The sequence below is a fragment of the Thermobia domestica genome, chromosome 5, assembly GCF_964235325.1.
Source record: "Thermobia domestica chromosome 5, izTheDome1.hap1.1, whole genome shotgun sequence".
Classification (NCBI taxonomy): Eukaryota; Metazoa; Arthropoda; class Insecta; order Zygentoma; family Lepismatidae; genus Thermobia; species Thermobia domestica.
The window spans coordinates 291,258,912-291,272,885 of NC_137458.1; the positions used below are offsets into that span (position 1 = coordinate 291,258,912).

The following is a 13,974-nucleotide window of genomic DNA, read 5'->3' on the forward strand; positions in this document are numbered from 1 at the left end:
AATCGACGATTTAGAGGAAGAGGAAATCGATATCGAAATAATGGAAATCGATACTACAACAATAACAATAGTTATAATAATGACCGAGGAGAAGAAAATGATGGATCTAGACAGACGTCTAGCAGTAACAGTGAAGGGTCTCCGAATTCGAGAGAACAGGTAAACAGTTCGGAAAACATGACCCGCAGCTGCCAATAAGAAAAAGGCAGGCAAGCTGCGAAGGACAAGACCCCTTCCGAAGCATTTGTACAGTGACCTCGTCAAACTCTTCTGGTACTACAAATCCGTTTCTAGAATTTCATGTTAATTTTGTAGTTGAAGACGATTATGTCTGTTCCTCGTCTGAGTACTATTTTTCCCCTTTACCCATGATAAAAGGGAACATTGCTGGCATAGATCTGCGGTGTACGGTGGATAGCGGCGCTGAGCTGAATTTGATGGATTGGGAAGTATGGAAACGTCTAAAATTAACTTTCCCAGCAGCCAAGCTACATCCGTATACTAGACTCACTTTAGGAGCCTTTGCAGGAAAAGAAAAATTCCAAGTACAGGGATTACAAACTTTCAATTTAAATTTTCAAGGTCACCTTTTTGAAACTCCTATATTTGTAATGAAGTATTTACGAACTGATATCATCTTAGGATGTACTTTCCTGGATAAATTCAATGGTATTATTGATCGAGGTAAAAATGAAGTTAGACTCCAAACTTCGTCTGGGACTCAGATTTCCTTACAGACCATAAGGCCTGAAGTCTTATTTGTTGGAATTTCTTCGAATCGTGTGGAAGTCTCTTCACCCGCATTTCCAGTTCGAGCTATTGAACGGACGGATAAGAACACTTCTTTAGTGACTTCAAACATTGAGGAACCTCAACAGTTAGTGAAGCAGCCTACGAATTTTCCGATGAATCCTGTCGAACATTATTCATCAGAGGATCCAGAGCCTAATGTCTCTGAGGTTGAGATTCAGGATTATGTTAAGTCGAGAATCGACTTAGATGAAGATTCGAAACAACGTTTAGCCAGTATTCTTTTGAAGTACCGATATTTATTTTCGGAGTATCCTAGACGGGTGCGTGCACCACTCTATAAAATTCAATTAATAGATGAGAAACCGATAGTAGGACCGTACTATCCTGTTCCCCAAGCACTTCAACCTGCTTTTGAGAAAGAACTCCAAACCTGGATCAAGCTTGGGTTAGCTAGGGAACAACCTCCGTATCGTAATCCGATACACTGTGTACGCAAAGCGTCAGGAGGAGTACGTCCAGTTTTAGACCTCCGAGCTCTAAATCAAAAGGTTTTGGCGCCAAAAATTCAGGTGGAACCTATAGGCGAAATTTTGAACCGCGTAACCAAGGCGAAATATTTTAGCTCTTTCGACTGTTCTTCTGGATACTATGGAATTGGGTTAGATCCCACATCATATCCATGTACTAGTTTTGTATATGCAGGTCATCAGTATGTAATGTGTGTATTACCGATGGGTATCAAGAGTGCGCCTTCAATTTTTCAAAATATCATGTACTCTTTCTTCGATCAAACTACTAAATCTTTTGCCACGGTCTACCTAGACGACATTTTAATTTCTAGTTTTTCCCTCGAAGACCACTTCGAACATTTAGAAAAGGCCTTTGAAATTTTTGCTCGTGCCAATTTCTCATTAAATTTTCGAAAGTGTCAGTTCATCCAACCTGAAATACATTTTCTAGGACACATTATCAGTGGAAACAATATCAAGGTTGATCCTCGACATAATGAGCCCATTCGTTGTTTCCCAATGCCGAAAACCAAACGGCAATTACGAGCATTTTTGGGTTTAGTAAATTGGAGAAGAAAATTCATAGCTAATTTCTCTGCTCTAACATCTCCTCTATATGATTTGTTGAAGAAGGATAGGAAGTTTGTGTTCACTCCTGATTTATTAGAGTTATTTTACAAACTAAGAGAAATGGTAAGTCAACCACCGGCTCTTAGCCAGCCTGACTTTTCACTTCCATTCCATATTTTCTCAGATGCCAGTGGAGAAAATTTAGGAGGATTTCTTGCGCAATATCTTGAGGGTGAATCGTCCCCAGTCATTATTGCTTATGCTAGTAGAAGGGTAAAGCCACATGAGCTGTCCTTGTCCATTTTCCAACTAGAAATATTAGCTATTCTCTTTCTTTGCGACCATTTCTCGCAATATATTCTAGGTCGTCCGACGGTCGTACATTGCGATAACGCAGCAGCTACGCATGCGTTTACCATGAAAAGTTTAGATCCTAGGACTACTCGTATTCTTCTAAAACTTCAAAGATACGATCTACAATTCCAACATGTGTCATCAGAAGACAATTTCATTGCTGATATTCTTAGTAGATATCCACCGGAACTTCCTGGAGATAGTACCCATCTCTCGGTTAATTTGTTGTCTAATCTTGACTTTTCCTTTCTTAATCGTGAGGAATTTCTTCAAGGTCAATCTGACGATCCATTTTGTCAGAAAGTTCGGGAATCTCTCGTTAATCCATCTGAAACCTCTGACTTCATCGAACATAAAGGTCTTCTATATCGTAAGAATGGTCGTACAAATCAATGGGTTCTCATTGTGCCACAATGTCTGGTTGATAACATTGTTGAAGCAGTTCATCTGCGAGGCCATTTTGGAGTGTACAAATGCTTGTCAGTATGTCGTAAACTTTTCTATTGGCGTAACCAGCGAAATTCGATAAAGAAATATGTGAAAGATTGCACTCGTTGTGCTGAGACTAAGTTCGCTAATCGGATCATTGCTAAGGAAGCATGTCAAATAGAAGCTCAAGCTCCTCATGATAAGTTAGGAGTAGATTTGGTAGGAAAGCTACCTTGTAGTAATGGGTATTACTATCTTTTGTCAATTATTGACATTTATTCTAGATTTGTTGTCTATTTACCTCTTCGCACAGCACATGTTAAAGAAATTATTTCTGTCCTCAAACAAAAATACTTCTATTCTTTTCCATACCCACGGGTAATCATATCGGATAAAGGCTCACAATTTACCTCACGACTCTGGAATTCTTTTTGTCATCAACATAATATAAAGCATTTTCAAACGTCTAGCTATTCGCCAAATGCGAATGGAGTAACTGAAAGGTCTCATAAGGAAATTAATCGAATTCTTCGGTTGGAGTGTAATACTCAACAAACCAATTGGAGTAAGGTCATCAAAATGGCTCAAGATCTTCTGAATCATTCCATTTGCAGTAGTACTGGGAAAACTCCTGCGGAGTTATTCCTCTCGTACTCTGCTACAGAAGCATTTAAAAGATCATTCCCGTGGCCTCCTGAATTACAAAAGGAATCAGAAGCCCGGAAGCATATAGTAACTTCTATATGTAACCCTAAGAAAGAATGTCAGAAAATAAAGAGGACTGGAAGAGAAGTAAAATTAAAAGAAGGAGATTTAGTGATGGTTAAAACACACTATCTTTCTTCAGCTATTAAGAAAGAAACTTCTAAGTATCTTAATTGTTTTATTGGACCCTTTTTGGTTCATAAAATCCTAAAGAATTGTGCAGTTCTGCATAACTTGTCTGGTGAGTCTGTAGGTACTAAAAATTTTCAAAACTTAAAGATATTTGATTGTTCTCTGGATAAGCGTAAGGAGTTATTATCTAAACATCCTAATCAAGATTTAGTTTAAGCAAATATTGTTTATAATTATATTTATATAGTCTTCATTTCTTAAGTGTCGAGTCATAAATTCAAAAGAAAAAAAAAGATTTTTTTTTCTTTTCCAAGGCTCGGTGAGAACTGTAACATACCTTGTTTGTTACAGACAAGTTAATAGGCTTAATGTGAATATCCGATTATATTACTCATATTACTAACATAATTTTATAATAGGGCAATTTAAAGTATCCTTATGTTTATTATCCTTTCGCAAACATTGCGTTGAAATGCAGATTTTGTTGTGTTTAGACGTTGGTTCTCTTAGTAAACTGCTCTTGAGTTTGTTATCAATCTTCTTCTTCTTCTATTGAGTCGCCCATAGTAGGAGAATATACAGGCTAGGAGCATTACGGAATGAGGCCGGTTTATAACGTTGATTTATAGTTCAAATTAAGGTTGTAGTATTCTTTCTTACTATATCTTTTGTTCATGAATATCTATATTCTATGCGAATTATCTTTATTTTGTTTAATAAAGCTGTAATAAAAGTTTCACCAAAATTTCCAACAGCGGGAATGAGAGAGAAGCGAAGCGGTGAAACGACTGTCTTTATTTATACTGTGTACTTCACCAAAAAGCCGAACAAGAGTGGCGTCGTAATTTTCTTTCTTCTGTTAAAAGAAATGTAATTTGTGATGTATTAGAAGCTATTTCGTCGTCCTATTTTATATAATAAGATTCTCTAAGGAGCATAGTTGCTGACAGAGATATAGTTCTTTCTAAATTGTGGACGAAAAGTGAATAATTTGGATACGAAAGTGGAAGTTGAACATGCACGTGGTGATTCTTGTGTAAGCTGAACAATGGCGTAAAAACTAATTACTTCTTCTAGTAGCAGCATTTCAGGTAACGTGACTAACTTTAAGTCTATCTACAATGACTATTCTGCATGTGAGTCTTGAAGTAAAGTGAACTTAATCTTGTTTTATGGGAAACTTCAGTAGTAAAACTCGAACTGCCAAAGGTCAACGGATATATCTATATTTAGTTCAGTTGAATTATTTTGGAACACGAACCTACTGAATAAACTATTCTTTCTTCGTATTAGCTACAGTGGTTTATCAGAGTTAGAAATTAAATCTACAGTTGTTTATTAGAGTTAAGATAACGAAAGCACTGGTGTTCTTCAGAAGTATAAATTAATATTTGTGAGTACGAAATGTATAGTTCACGAGTGTATCTTATACACGGCACAATGTCCGAGTAAAGAGTTCCTATGGGGGAAACCTTCTCCAAAGGGGGCCCAGCCCGTGCGCGGCCTCGAATAGTCTTAGCCAGCCCTCTCATTATGTAAGTCGTACGTAGCGTAAATCTCTCTCTCTCTCTCTCTCTGTTGTGAAGTTCATTAAGTATTGAGTTAACCGTATTAGAAATGTATGGGAATATTTTCTATTAGAGCTCCAGTTTGAGTAAATTTGAGTATAATAATATATATATTGATGGTATTTATCAGTGCTTCTTGCTATATGTGTTTAAAGTTCAAGTGATTTCATGGGTAAGGTTGCCATTTTACGAAGATTGTCTGAATAGCATCTATAGTTCTCCAAAGTTTGTCCACCTTCGGTTATCATATGTTACAGTAATGAGTTGAACGTTGTCCCTCTGCTTAGATTGCTGGTGTTCCTAACTACGTTATGTCGAATTGCTGTTTGTTCAGTAACTATCTGTCTATAAAAAAAAAAAAGAATATAAGCATATCTCGTCCATTCGTCCAATATTTGTCTAGTTAATATATATATATATACAAAGTCTCATCCAATTGTCCTTTATGAAGTGTTATATACTATCGTGTCCGTTGTCTACCTAATCCAGATTTTCTAGTATTGTCTATTATTACTGTCCACCTGACTTGTCCGCCCGAAAGGGAATATTATTATTACTAAACGTCCTAGTTATTGGTTGCTGTGTCTGCCCAGTGGATGTTCGGCTGTATACGTTACTATTTGAGTGGCTACGGCATATTGAGTTCTACGAAATGTGTGAACGGAAATTCTATCATGCTGAAGTGGTGATTAAGACGTCAAGTGTACTATATTTGACTTCGTATAAATTGCATTACATTATAATCGATAGTAGAATGCGCCCATGGTTGGAGCTGCCGAACGGGGATGTCAGTAAATATTACCTCCGTTCCTTTATTGATTGTGTTTGGCACTTGAACTGAACCGGAAGCGGTAACACTTCTTTCAGCTGACGCTCGCTCAAGCGAGAATCACTCTGTTCTGTTATTATGTCGTACCTATGACGAGTGATGTGAAAATCTTAACTTTATTTAGTTGTCTGTGACTGCAATATGGTTGTTTCTCTTAAGTGGTGTGACGAAGTGTCAGGTAATAGTTTCTAACAGTTACAATACAATCTACTTCGACTATTGGTCTATGGACAGTTCTCTGGTGAGAAAAAAAAAAAAGAAGTTAACAATAAAATCTGATAATGGTTGATATTGTAAACAAATTGGATATGAGATTGACAGACAGAATTCTAAATATGTTCTATTGAAGTTTTTCTTTTCCTCACAATGTTATGGTACTATAATGAATATACTGGCACCTTACGTTAATTGTAGAAGTGTGGTTAACTACCACACCAGTCTGAGTTGAAGCATTGTTAATAAATAGTATCTGAAAATGATTTTTTTTCTTTTCAAAGTACTTAATATAACTAAGGTAAAATATTCATATATACGTACATGTTTAAGCTGAGCTTTATTAAAGGAGTTGAGTGGAGCTATTACTCTCTCTTCTAATCTGCATCCACCGGAGGTAAGTTTCTGGTTCTTCATTCTTTTGTTTCCGTTTTCGTTTTATTATTTTTCCGTTGCGCGATAGATTCCCTTCTCGATTCCTTTCGAGGTTGCTAGGACTTTGAATCAGGGATCAAGAAGGTGAGTTCAAGGGAGGTGGTCGTTACGTATTGGCAAAAATCAAACTTCCCTTGAACTAGGCTTTTAGATTGTAGCAGTGGTTACAAAGAGAAGTAAATGTTTTGCAGAAGTAGTTATTGAAGAGGGCTGGTCTTTGATCATCACTCGCTTCAGTATTTTCATCTTGAACTGTTGCCGGTATGCCCGAAGATTTTGTTCTAGATTTAATTACAGACCAAAAGACTTTAGGGTTACTAACAGTAAAATCACCAATTGAGTCCATGTATTCAAAATATTTACGCCGCTGTACCTTCTTGGCAAGACTTCTAATTCTAGCAAAGTTTTTGTATGTGTAGTCACTCGGATGTGATTTCCATAGAGTCCAGGCAAGCTTTTTGTTTTTAAGAAGTTCACGGAGTTCATTGATGTACCAGACCGGAAACCTGTTCGATTTTGATGCTTTCACCGGCACAAAGTCCTTTATGGCTGAGTGGACAACAGATGTAAATAAGTCCACAGCGTTGTCAACAGTTCCTACCTCTAACAAACACCAAGGAAACAGTTCAATAGCCCGGCAGATGTCACCCCAGGGGGCTTTCTTCCAAAGAAGTTGTGACCTACTTTTGAGGGGCTGGTTTGTTGTATTGGAGGGGAGGAAATCGAAAGAAACATCCAAGGAATCGTGGTCCGAGGGAAAAAGATTTCTGCATGGGACAACACAACGAGGTTCTAAGTTAGAGAGAATATAGTCAAGATTGCTATTATTGCGGGTATTATGCATATTATGTTGACCTAGACCAAGTCCATGAATAAAATTGTCCATGAAATAACTGTCGTTTCCATCTTTAGCGACGCCATGCTTGCTGTCCTGCCACGTGATGGAAAGGTTGAAATCACCCAATAGGATGACGTCACCGTGTGACAACGCATGTAACAGTGAGTCATGGCAAGCTTCTAAGATGTGTTGGGGGTGTTTTTGTGCGGCCTATAGAAGCACCCAATAAACACAGAACGACGATTTGGAATAAATACTTCCACCCAAATAAGTTCACAATCCCTTCGAGATCCAGTCTTCTCTTGCTCTTCCACTTATTATTTACACAAATCATCACTCCACCTCCACGAGTTATGCGGTCTTTACGATAAATGGTGAAATTATTAGAAAAGCTAATTTCACTGTCGTTCACTGATTCATTCAGCCACGATTCGGTCACTGCGAAACAATCCAGTTCCCTTATCTCACCTAGCACTCAAGTAATTTGTTTTTAATGCTACGAACATTTTGATAATATATATTGAAAGCACTGGTGTAATATGGACAGGGTGGGCCAGGGTTTACGTGAATATCACCACAAAGGAAGAGAAAACAAACGAGAATGAGGCACTGTTTTTTTGCTTTTGACTCATACCTTGGCACAAAATCACTGGTAGTTCCTCCGTCACCGTTAGCAGTACCAGAGAGAGCACATGGCGGTCCTTTTGGTATGAAGGCAGCAGCAATAAATGAAATGATCTTCCACTACACTTCAGTCCATGTTTCATTGGCAATGCTTCACTTGGGAAAGTCACAGCACCGATACTACATGAAGACAGTAGAGCACGCACATAAACAGTACACACAACCACGAAAAAAAGGTAAACAATAAGAGCACCACTTTGCATCGACTTCGAGCTTGACGCCATCTTACCTGTCGATTACTATATAATGTCTCTTGACCACTGTGTAAAGCTAACAGATACTATATATTTTATTTTAGAGTTCATTCTGGAATATAAATTATACAGTCAGTACCTTGTAAATAATATCTCATACGGAGTACTAACTCACAGAGTAATGAAAACAAACCTATCGTGTAAGAACGGTACAAAGAACTCTGTATTAAGTACCCTACTTACTATGTTTAATATCAGAAGACAGGACTTTTAGAAATTAGGATTGTGTTAGTTTTTTAGTACTTTCATAATGTTTTATCCTGTTATAACAACCATTCATACATGAGTCTCTTTTATGAATAGTTATATTTTATTATTAGACAATCTAATCATTAAGATTAGGGCTATTTTAGAGATTTTACTTTGTTATATTTTCCTTTATATGACTCAATTTTAAACTATGAAATATTACACTGCACTCTTATATGGTACTAGCATTGAATTCTAAGCCTTTAAACTGTTATTCACAAAATATTCAATTACCTTGTACAGTGCTATACTTGTCTAACGCTGTTCGTAGCACTTTAAATACGTTATTAAATATTACATGTTATTATTAACACTATTATTAATTCATTTATAGGGTCAGAACAATATAAATACATCCGAAGGCATTGGAATTAATAATGTTATTCCAGAAATTAGAATTAAGCAGGAAGGAGACGACTTACTAAAGACAATAAAAAAGGAACCACCTGATGAACTAAGTAATTATAGTGTTGAAAAACCAAGTAAAGAGATATATAAAGGACAACAAAATACTGAGAAACAAAAATCAAGTGAGGAACTACCTACAAAACAACAAGATATTCAGGACGAGACAAATGCTACGCTCTTACTAAAGAAGATCATGAAGCGAAAGCTGACAGATGTGCCTTGTTTAATTAGGAAAGCCATTCATCCAAATCATGTAATAAAATTGAAAGATCAAGGGTTTAACGAGGAAGACTTGGTTAAACTGGTGAAAGCCGTGAAGCAAATGGCATTAAGAGAAAAAGATTCTGATATCAAGAAGATTGCAGAGTTACTTGTTAAAGAGAGAAGTGGACAAATACTAAATTTTTATAGTTCATTAGATCCGGAGTTACCTGATAAGGAGATTTCGTTACCTGATAAGGAGATTACATTCCCTGATGAGGACATTTCATGCCCTGATAAGGGCAGTTCGTAAGTACCTATTTAGTGTCCAATTTTGCCTTCTTGTATGCTTTCTTTGTCTTCAATGAAGACACTTAAATGTAGAAAATTTTGAAATGGGGCGTAGCGTGCATGTTTGTGTATAATAGTTAAAAAATTAAAGCACAATGCTCTGAAAAAGACAAAGATTTATTGAACGTAAGGATCATGTATTTAAATTAACTTTAGAGTTACTAACCTGCATATTAAGTTTAAAATGATTAACTATAATGACTGTATTTTTAATTATGTTGGCATTCCGGCCTGAAGCCTACTTTTACTGCCGAGGTTGTTTCAAACTCGAAAGTGAATAAAACAAGTTGTTTCTGTTCCAGTCCTAATCAACAAAACTTCGGCCAGCAAGTTTGAGGAATGATGATATTTAGGTTAGGCTGTTTGTCACCTGACATTTTGTCATCAGATTTCTGAGACCAATTGGAATCTTGTAACTTATCAATAAAACGCATTCATAAATGTACCTACTTATAACTCCTTTCAAAGGTTTGGAAATGAAACACAGACACAATGTTTGACAATATATTGATATTCTGTTGCGAGATACATGGAAATGTGGAGGATGAAGAGCAGTTTCAAAATGCCCACCTTGAATCTGGGTGTAAGCTCGGAGTCTGGCGAGCCACTCGTCAGTGGAATTACGAACAGTTTCATAGGGGAGCCTTGACCAGGGCTTGCTTCAGACAGTTCACATTAAGGTATCTCTTCTTGCAAGCCATTGATTGTAGCACTGAGTGCAGTTTGTAGTCGAGTGGATTCAGATCCAGATTACGTTGGCCCATAGCCACTCTTGTGTTGACCGTGCCTTGTATGCGGGAGTAGAATCCTGTGAGAGCTTCACAGTTGATTGGGGAACATGGTGGTATTCAGTGGTTTCACAATGAGCTCCAACACTATGGTTTGGTACACGATAATCGATGGCCTTACCCCTGTTTACCCCATGTTGTGCTGTTGAGGTTCATACCTCACCACACCATCATGATTTAGGTGATATGACATTTGCACCCTGGAAACACGTTCAGCAGCTTGCACTAATGATGATGAGTATATACGGTCATTTTGAGCATTAAGGAACTGCTCAACTATAACAGTTTCTCATCGGGAAAAGAGAATTGTCCTGTGAGTATTTTGTGTGTAACGCTTATAGAGCTGTTTGGCTTTCACCACTGCTGGCATAGCGCACCAGTCAGGAAGTGACCTGTTGGTTGTTTGTAGGTTTTGAGTCCCAGGTAAGAGGACAGGATGGCTCAGTGGTAGAGCGCTTACCTCTGGTGCGTGGAGTTCCTAATTCGATCCCCGGTCAAGTAAGTTTGTGGTGGACAATATCGTGCCCGTGGATTTTCTCGGAGTATTCCCGTTTCCTCTCGCTTTCTCATTCCACCAATTATTTCATTCCCCTTCAATGGCTTAATCATCGTTTCCCTTAACCTAAAAGGCATAAACGTGGGACGTTAACCTGAAAAATTTCATTTAATTTTTTTTTCCGAGTCGCAGGTCCTGATTGAGCACTCGTGACATACGTAGTTACATCTCACGAGACATTACTGATTGAGTCCTGACGGGATTTCACCGAACCTGTACAGCAACGGTGGTACCTGTGGTGTCTTCACTGTGCTCGATATGCCACTACGCTAGTCATTGCCACTTCCCATTTCATTGTAAGGCTGTATGGTGTGGTTGACAAATGGTTCACTGATTTGCAGGAGTTTCAGGGTGGCATACCACTTTGTGTAGCACTATAACTGCAAACGATTCTCATAGTTGCCCCACTCCATCGGTATACATTTCCACTGCCACGCGTCTCGCCGTGGAATAAATAGCTCAGGGACCCATTTTGCCTATGATATCCAGATGGCAGCACTCACCCCTCTGACAAAATTTATGAAATAACTAACAAGTAAAGGGTTCAAATGGATGAATCTAGTTGCGGGATGAGACATAGTGCACTTGATAGAGGATGTTAAAATATGTGTATGTGCAAAGTTATAGCGTCTGAGCGCCATAAGAAATGGAAGGGGGGGGGTCAAAGTTGGTAGGAGAAGGGATATGCTATGTATGTCTATGCTACGTTATAGAAATACATCAAATAAACTGTTGAACCGTCAAAGTAGTGAAATATAGACAATGCAAACGGTGGTAGTTTTACATATTGGCAAAAGGTGAATGGGCAGAGTAGATCATGAACCTCGGCCGCCATCTTGAAATCCGCCATTTTGCAATCTGTGATATTGTCTGAAATGGAAATGTAGTCAGGTGGTATATCAATTAGGGACAGCATGTTCTCAAAAAGTCAATTATGAACTTTGATGATCGTTATCTGTACTTATTTGGGAGATTTAGGATCATCTTTATAGTTATTTACGAAAATCTAGGAGACTGATACTCGTTATGTTGAAACTTTGGATCATCACGAAAACACAGTTAAGTTAAACATATCTACAAGTACAAGCTAACAAAACTATCAGTGAAATTAGATATCCAAGTTGTATACTATTACATTTATATTTATGACATTACTTCTAATTTGTGTTACTTAGTTCCGCAAAGAATTGTTCCGGTCTGGAAGAACCGCTTGCGCTTTTTTTTCCGCTTTTGATCGAAAAGAATGTGTAGTTTATGTAGCTACCTTTTGTAAAATGACATAATTACTAATATAGAACATAACACGATAAAATCTGATAGATTAGAATGCAATTATTACGTACTGCAATTTTTTTCACCACTGGCTATACTTTTTCCTTAGCTTTCTTTGACCACCTTCGTAAGCAATAGCAACTTGGGACGAGCGTAGCATGTGATATCTGGATGAAAAATGGACTACTGCAGTCAAATACATCAATAAAGTTGTAGCGGAAATTAAGTTATCGGATGAGGTGGCTTTTTCGAATGTCTATCGTGTCGCATGATATTTGATCGGTTTGTCTGAAATATAAAACCTTCGATTATTGTGACAATGTTAGTTCGCGAGTTCGGAACTTGCAATGATGATCCATCGTCGCAGGAACACAGTGTGTTTGAAAGAATTAAGAAGTTATTGGAAGAAAACGGAAGTGTAGTAAATGAGATACAAACATTGGTGATTGATGACAACTTGGAATTGGATGAAGATGGTGATGATGTTGTTAATACCGATAATGATTTAGAAGAGCAAGATGTTTCTAAATATATATCATCCATTAGATCCGGAATTTACCACATAACGTGCAGCGGATTGAGGATGCATGTACTCACATGCGCAAAAAATATTGCGCGTATACTGTAACTCACGATTTTTCGCATTTATTCCATTTTCCTCCGTTTATGGGTAAAATTCAGTTATTAGTATGTGGAGATAATAGAAAGCAATCCATCTAAGGAGATATTTCAAAAAAAAATATAATAAAATAATAAAAAATATAAGCAAAAACAAAATTATGCTCGGTTTTGTGTATACTGGCAACGATGATTTCTAGGGATTTTTTCAGTAGCAGAGCATGCTTGCGGAGGGAATTCAGTAGGGGAGTCGAGGAGTTGGATCAAGGAACTGGAAAGTGGAGTAAAATGTTGCATTTATTGGTTAAAACCTAGTGTGTAGATTGCCTGCAAAATATAAATTAGCTTCTGTAACTAAGATGTCGTACAAAAATGTAGAATTAAACAGAAAAACTCTTATCTTAAGGTTCGAAGCGATACGCACCATGGTTATGAAGATTATTGCTTAAGGAAAAAGAACAAAAGCAATGTAGCCTCAGTGGTTAGGTGGATAGAGTGGCGGACTCGTAGTTATTTTACTATTTTGACACCACATCGAATCCCATCCCATCCCATATATTTTTTTTTACAAAACATAGGAAGTGTATAATTTTGATGTTAATAAGAACCGAAACAATATAATAAGGAAATAACTTATTGATAGTATCCTTTAATCGACGTATTTATTCAGTATTAGAATACGTGTACTATTGGAAACAGTTATTGTTTTCAGTTTATGGTCTTGTATGTTACACCTCCCCTGCCCGTTCTTGAACAGCACTTCGGATTTGTGTGTCAGGAACAGGAAAAAGAACATAACGCGACCTTGACAGTCTTTCCAGTCTTACCCCTTGTTATGTCGGCATGACGTTACATCGAATGATGCTTGTTGTCATGAAAAAAAGAAAGAAAGGAAGAAAGCTGATGTCAAATTATCGTTTGTGTGTGTGTGTGTGCTTGTTTTTTTTTTCTTTTTAGAGTATTGATTGACTCTCTCTTTTTTTTTTTTTTTTTTTCATATCCACAAGTGCAAGAAATGCAATCAAAGTCTGTATAAGGAATGCTTTCGTTGAACGATACTACATTATACAGATCTATGTATGCGGAACACGAATATTTCCAAAAGATAGCATGAATATAAACGATACTCATACCATATTTCTACATTATATAGTAGCGTGAAAAACATATTAAAATGATATAATAAACAGGCATAAGCTTTTTTTTTCTAGTATGGCAACACATTAAACGTAACTCATTAAATTTTGGGAATTAGAAA

General features: G+C 37.2%; 1 protein-coding gene across 7 annotated transcripts in view; it reads left to right on the top strand.

The window, feature by feature from the left end:
• Positions 1–13,974, top strand: part of LOC145686687 (uncharacterized) — a 313,040-nt gene that overhangs the window by 50,583 nt on the left and 248,483 nt on the right. For all 7 annotated transcript variants that reach the window (XM_081760226.1, XM_081760225.1, XM_081760228.1 and 4 more), the window contains exon 3: positions 8,857–9,440. In XM_081760226.1, the coding sequence (XP_081616352.1) occupies positions 8,857–9,440 (584 nt within the window). The remainder of the gene's footprint in view (positions 1–8,856; positions 9,441–13,974) is intronic.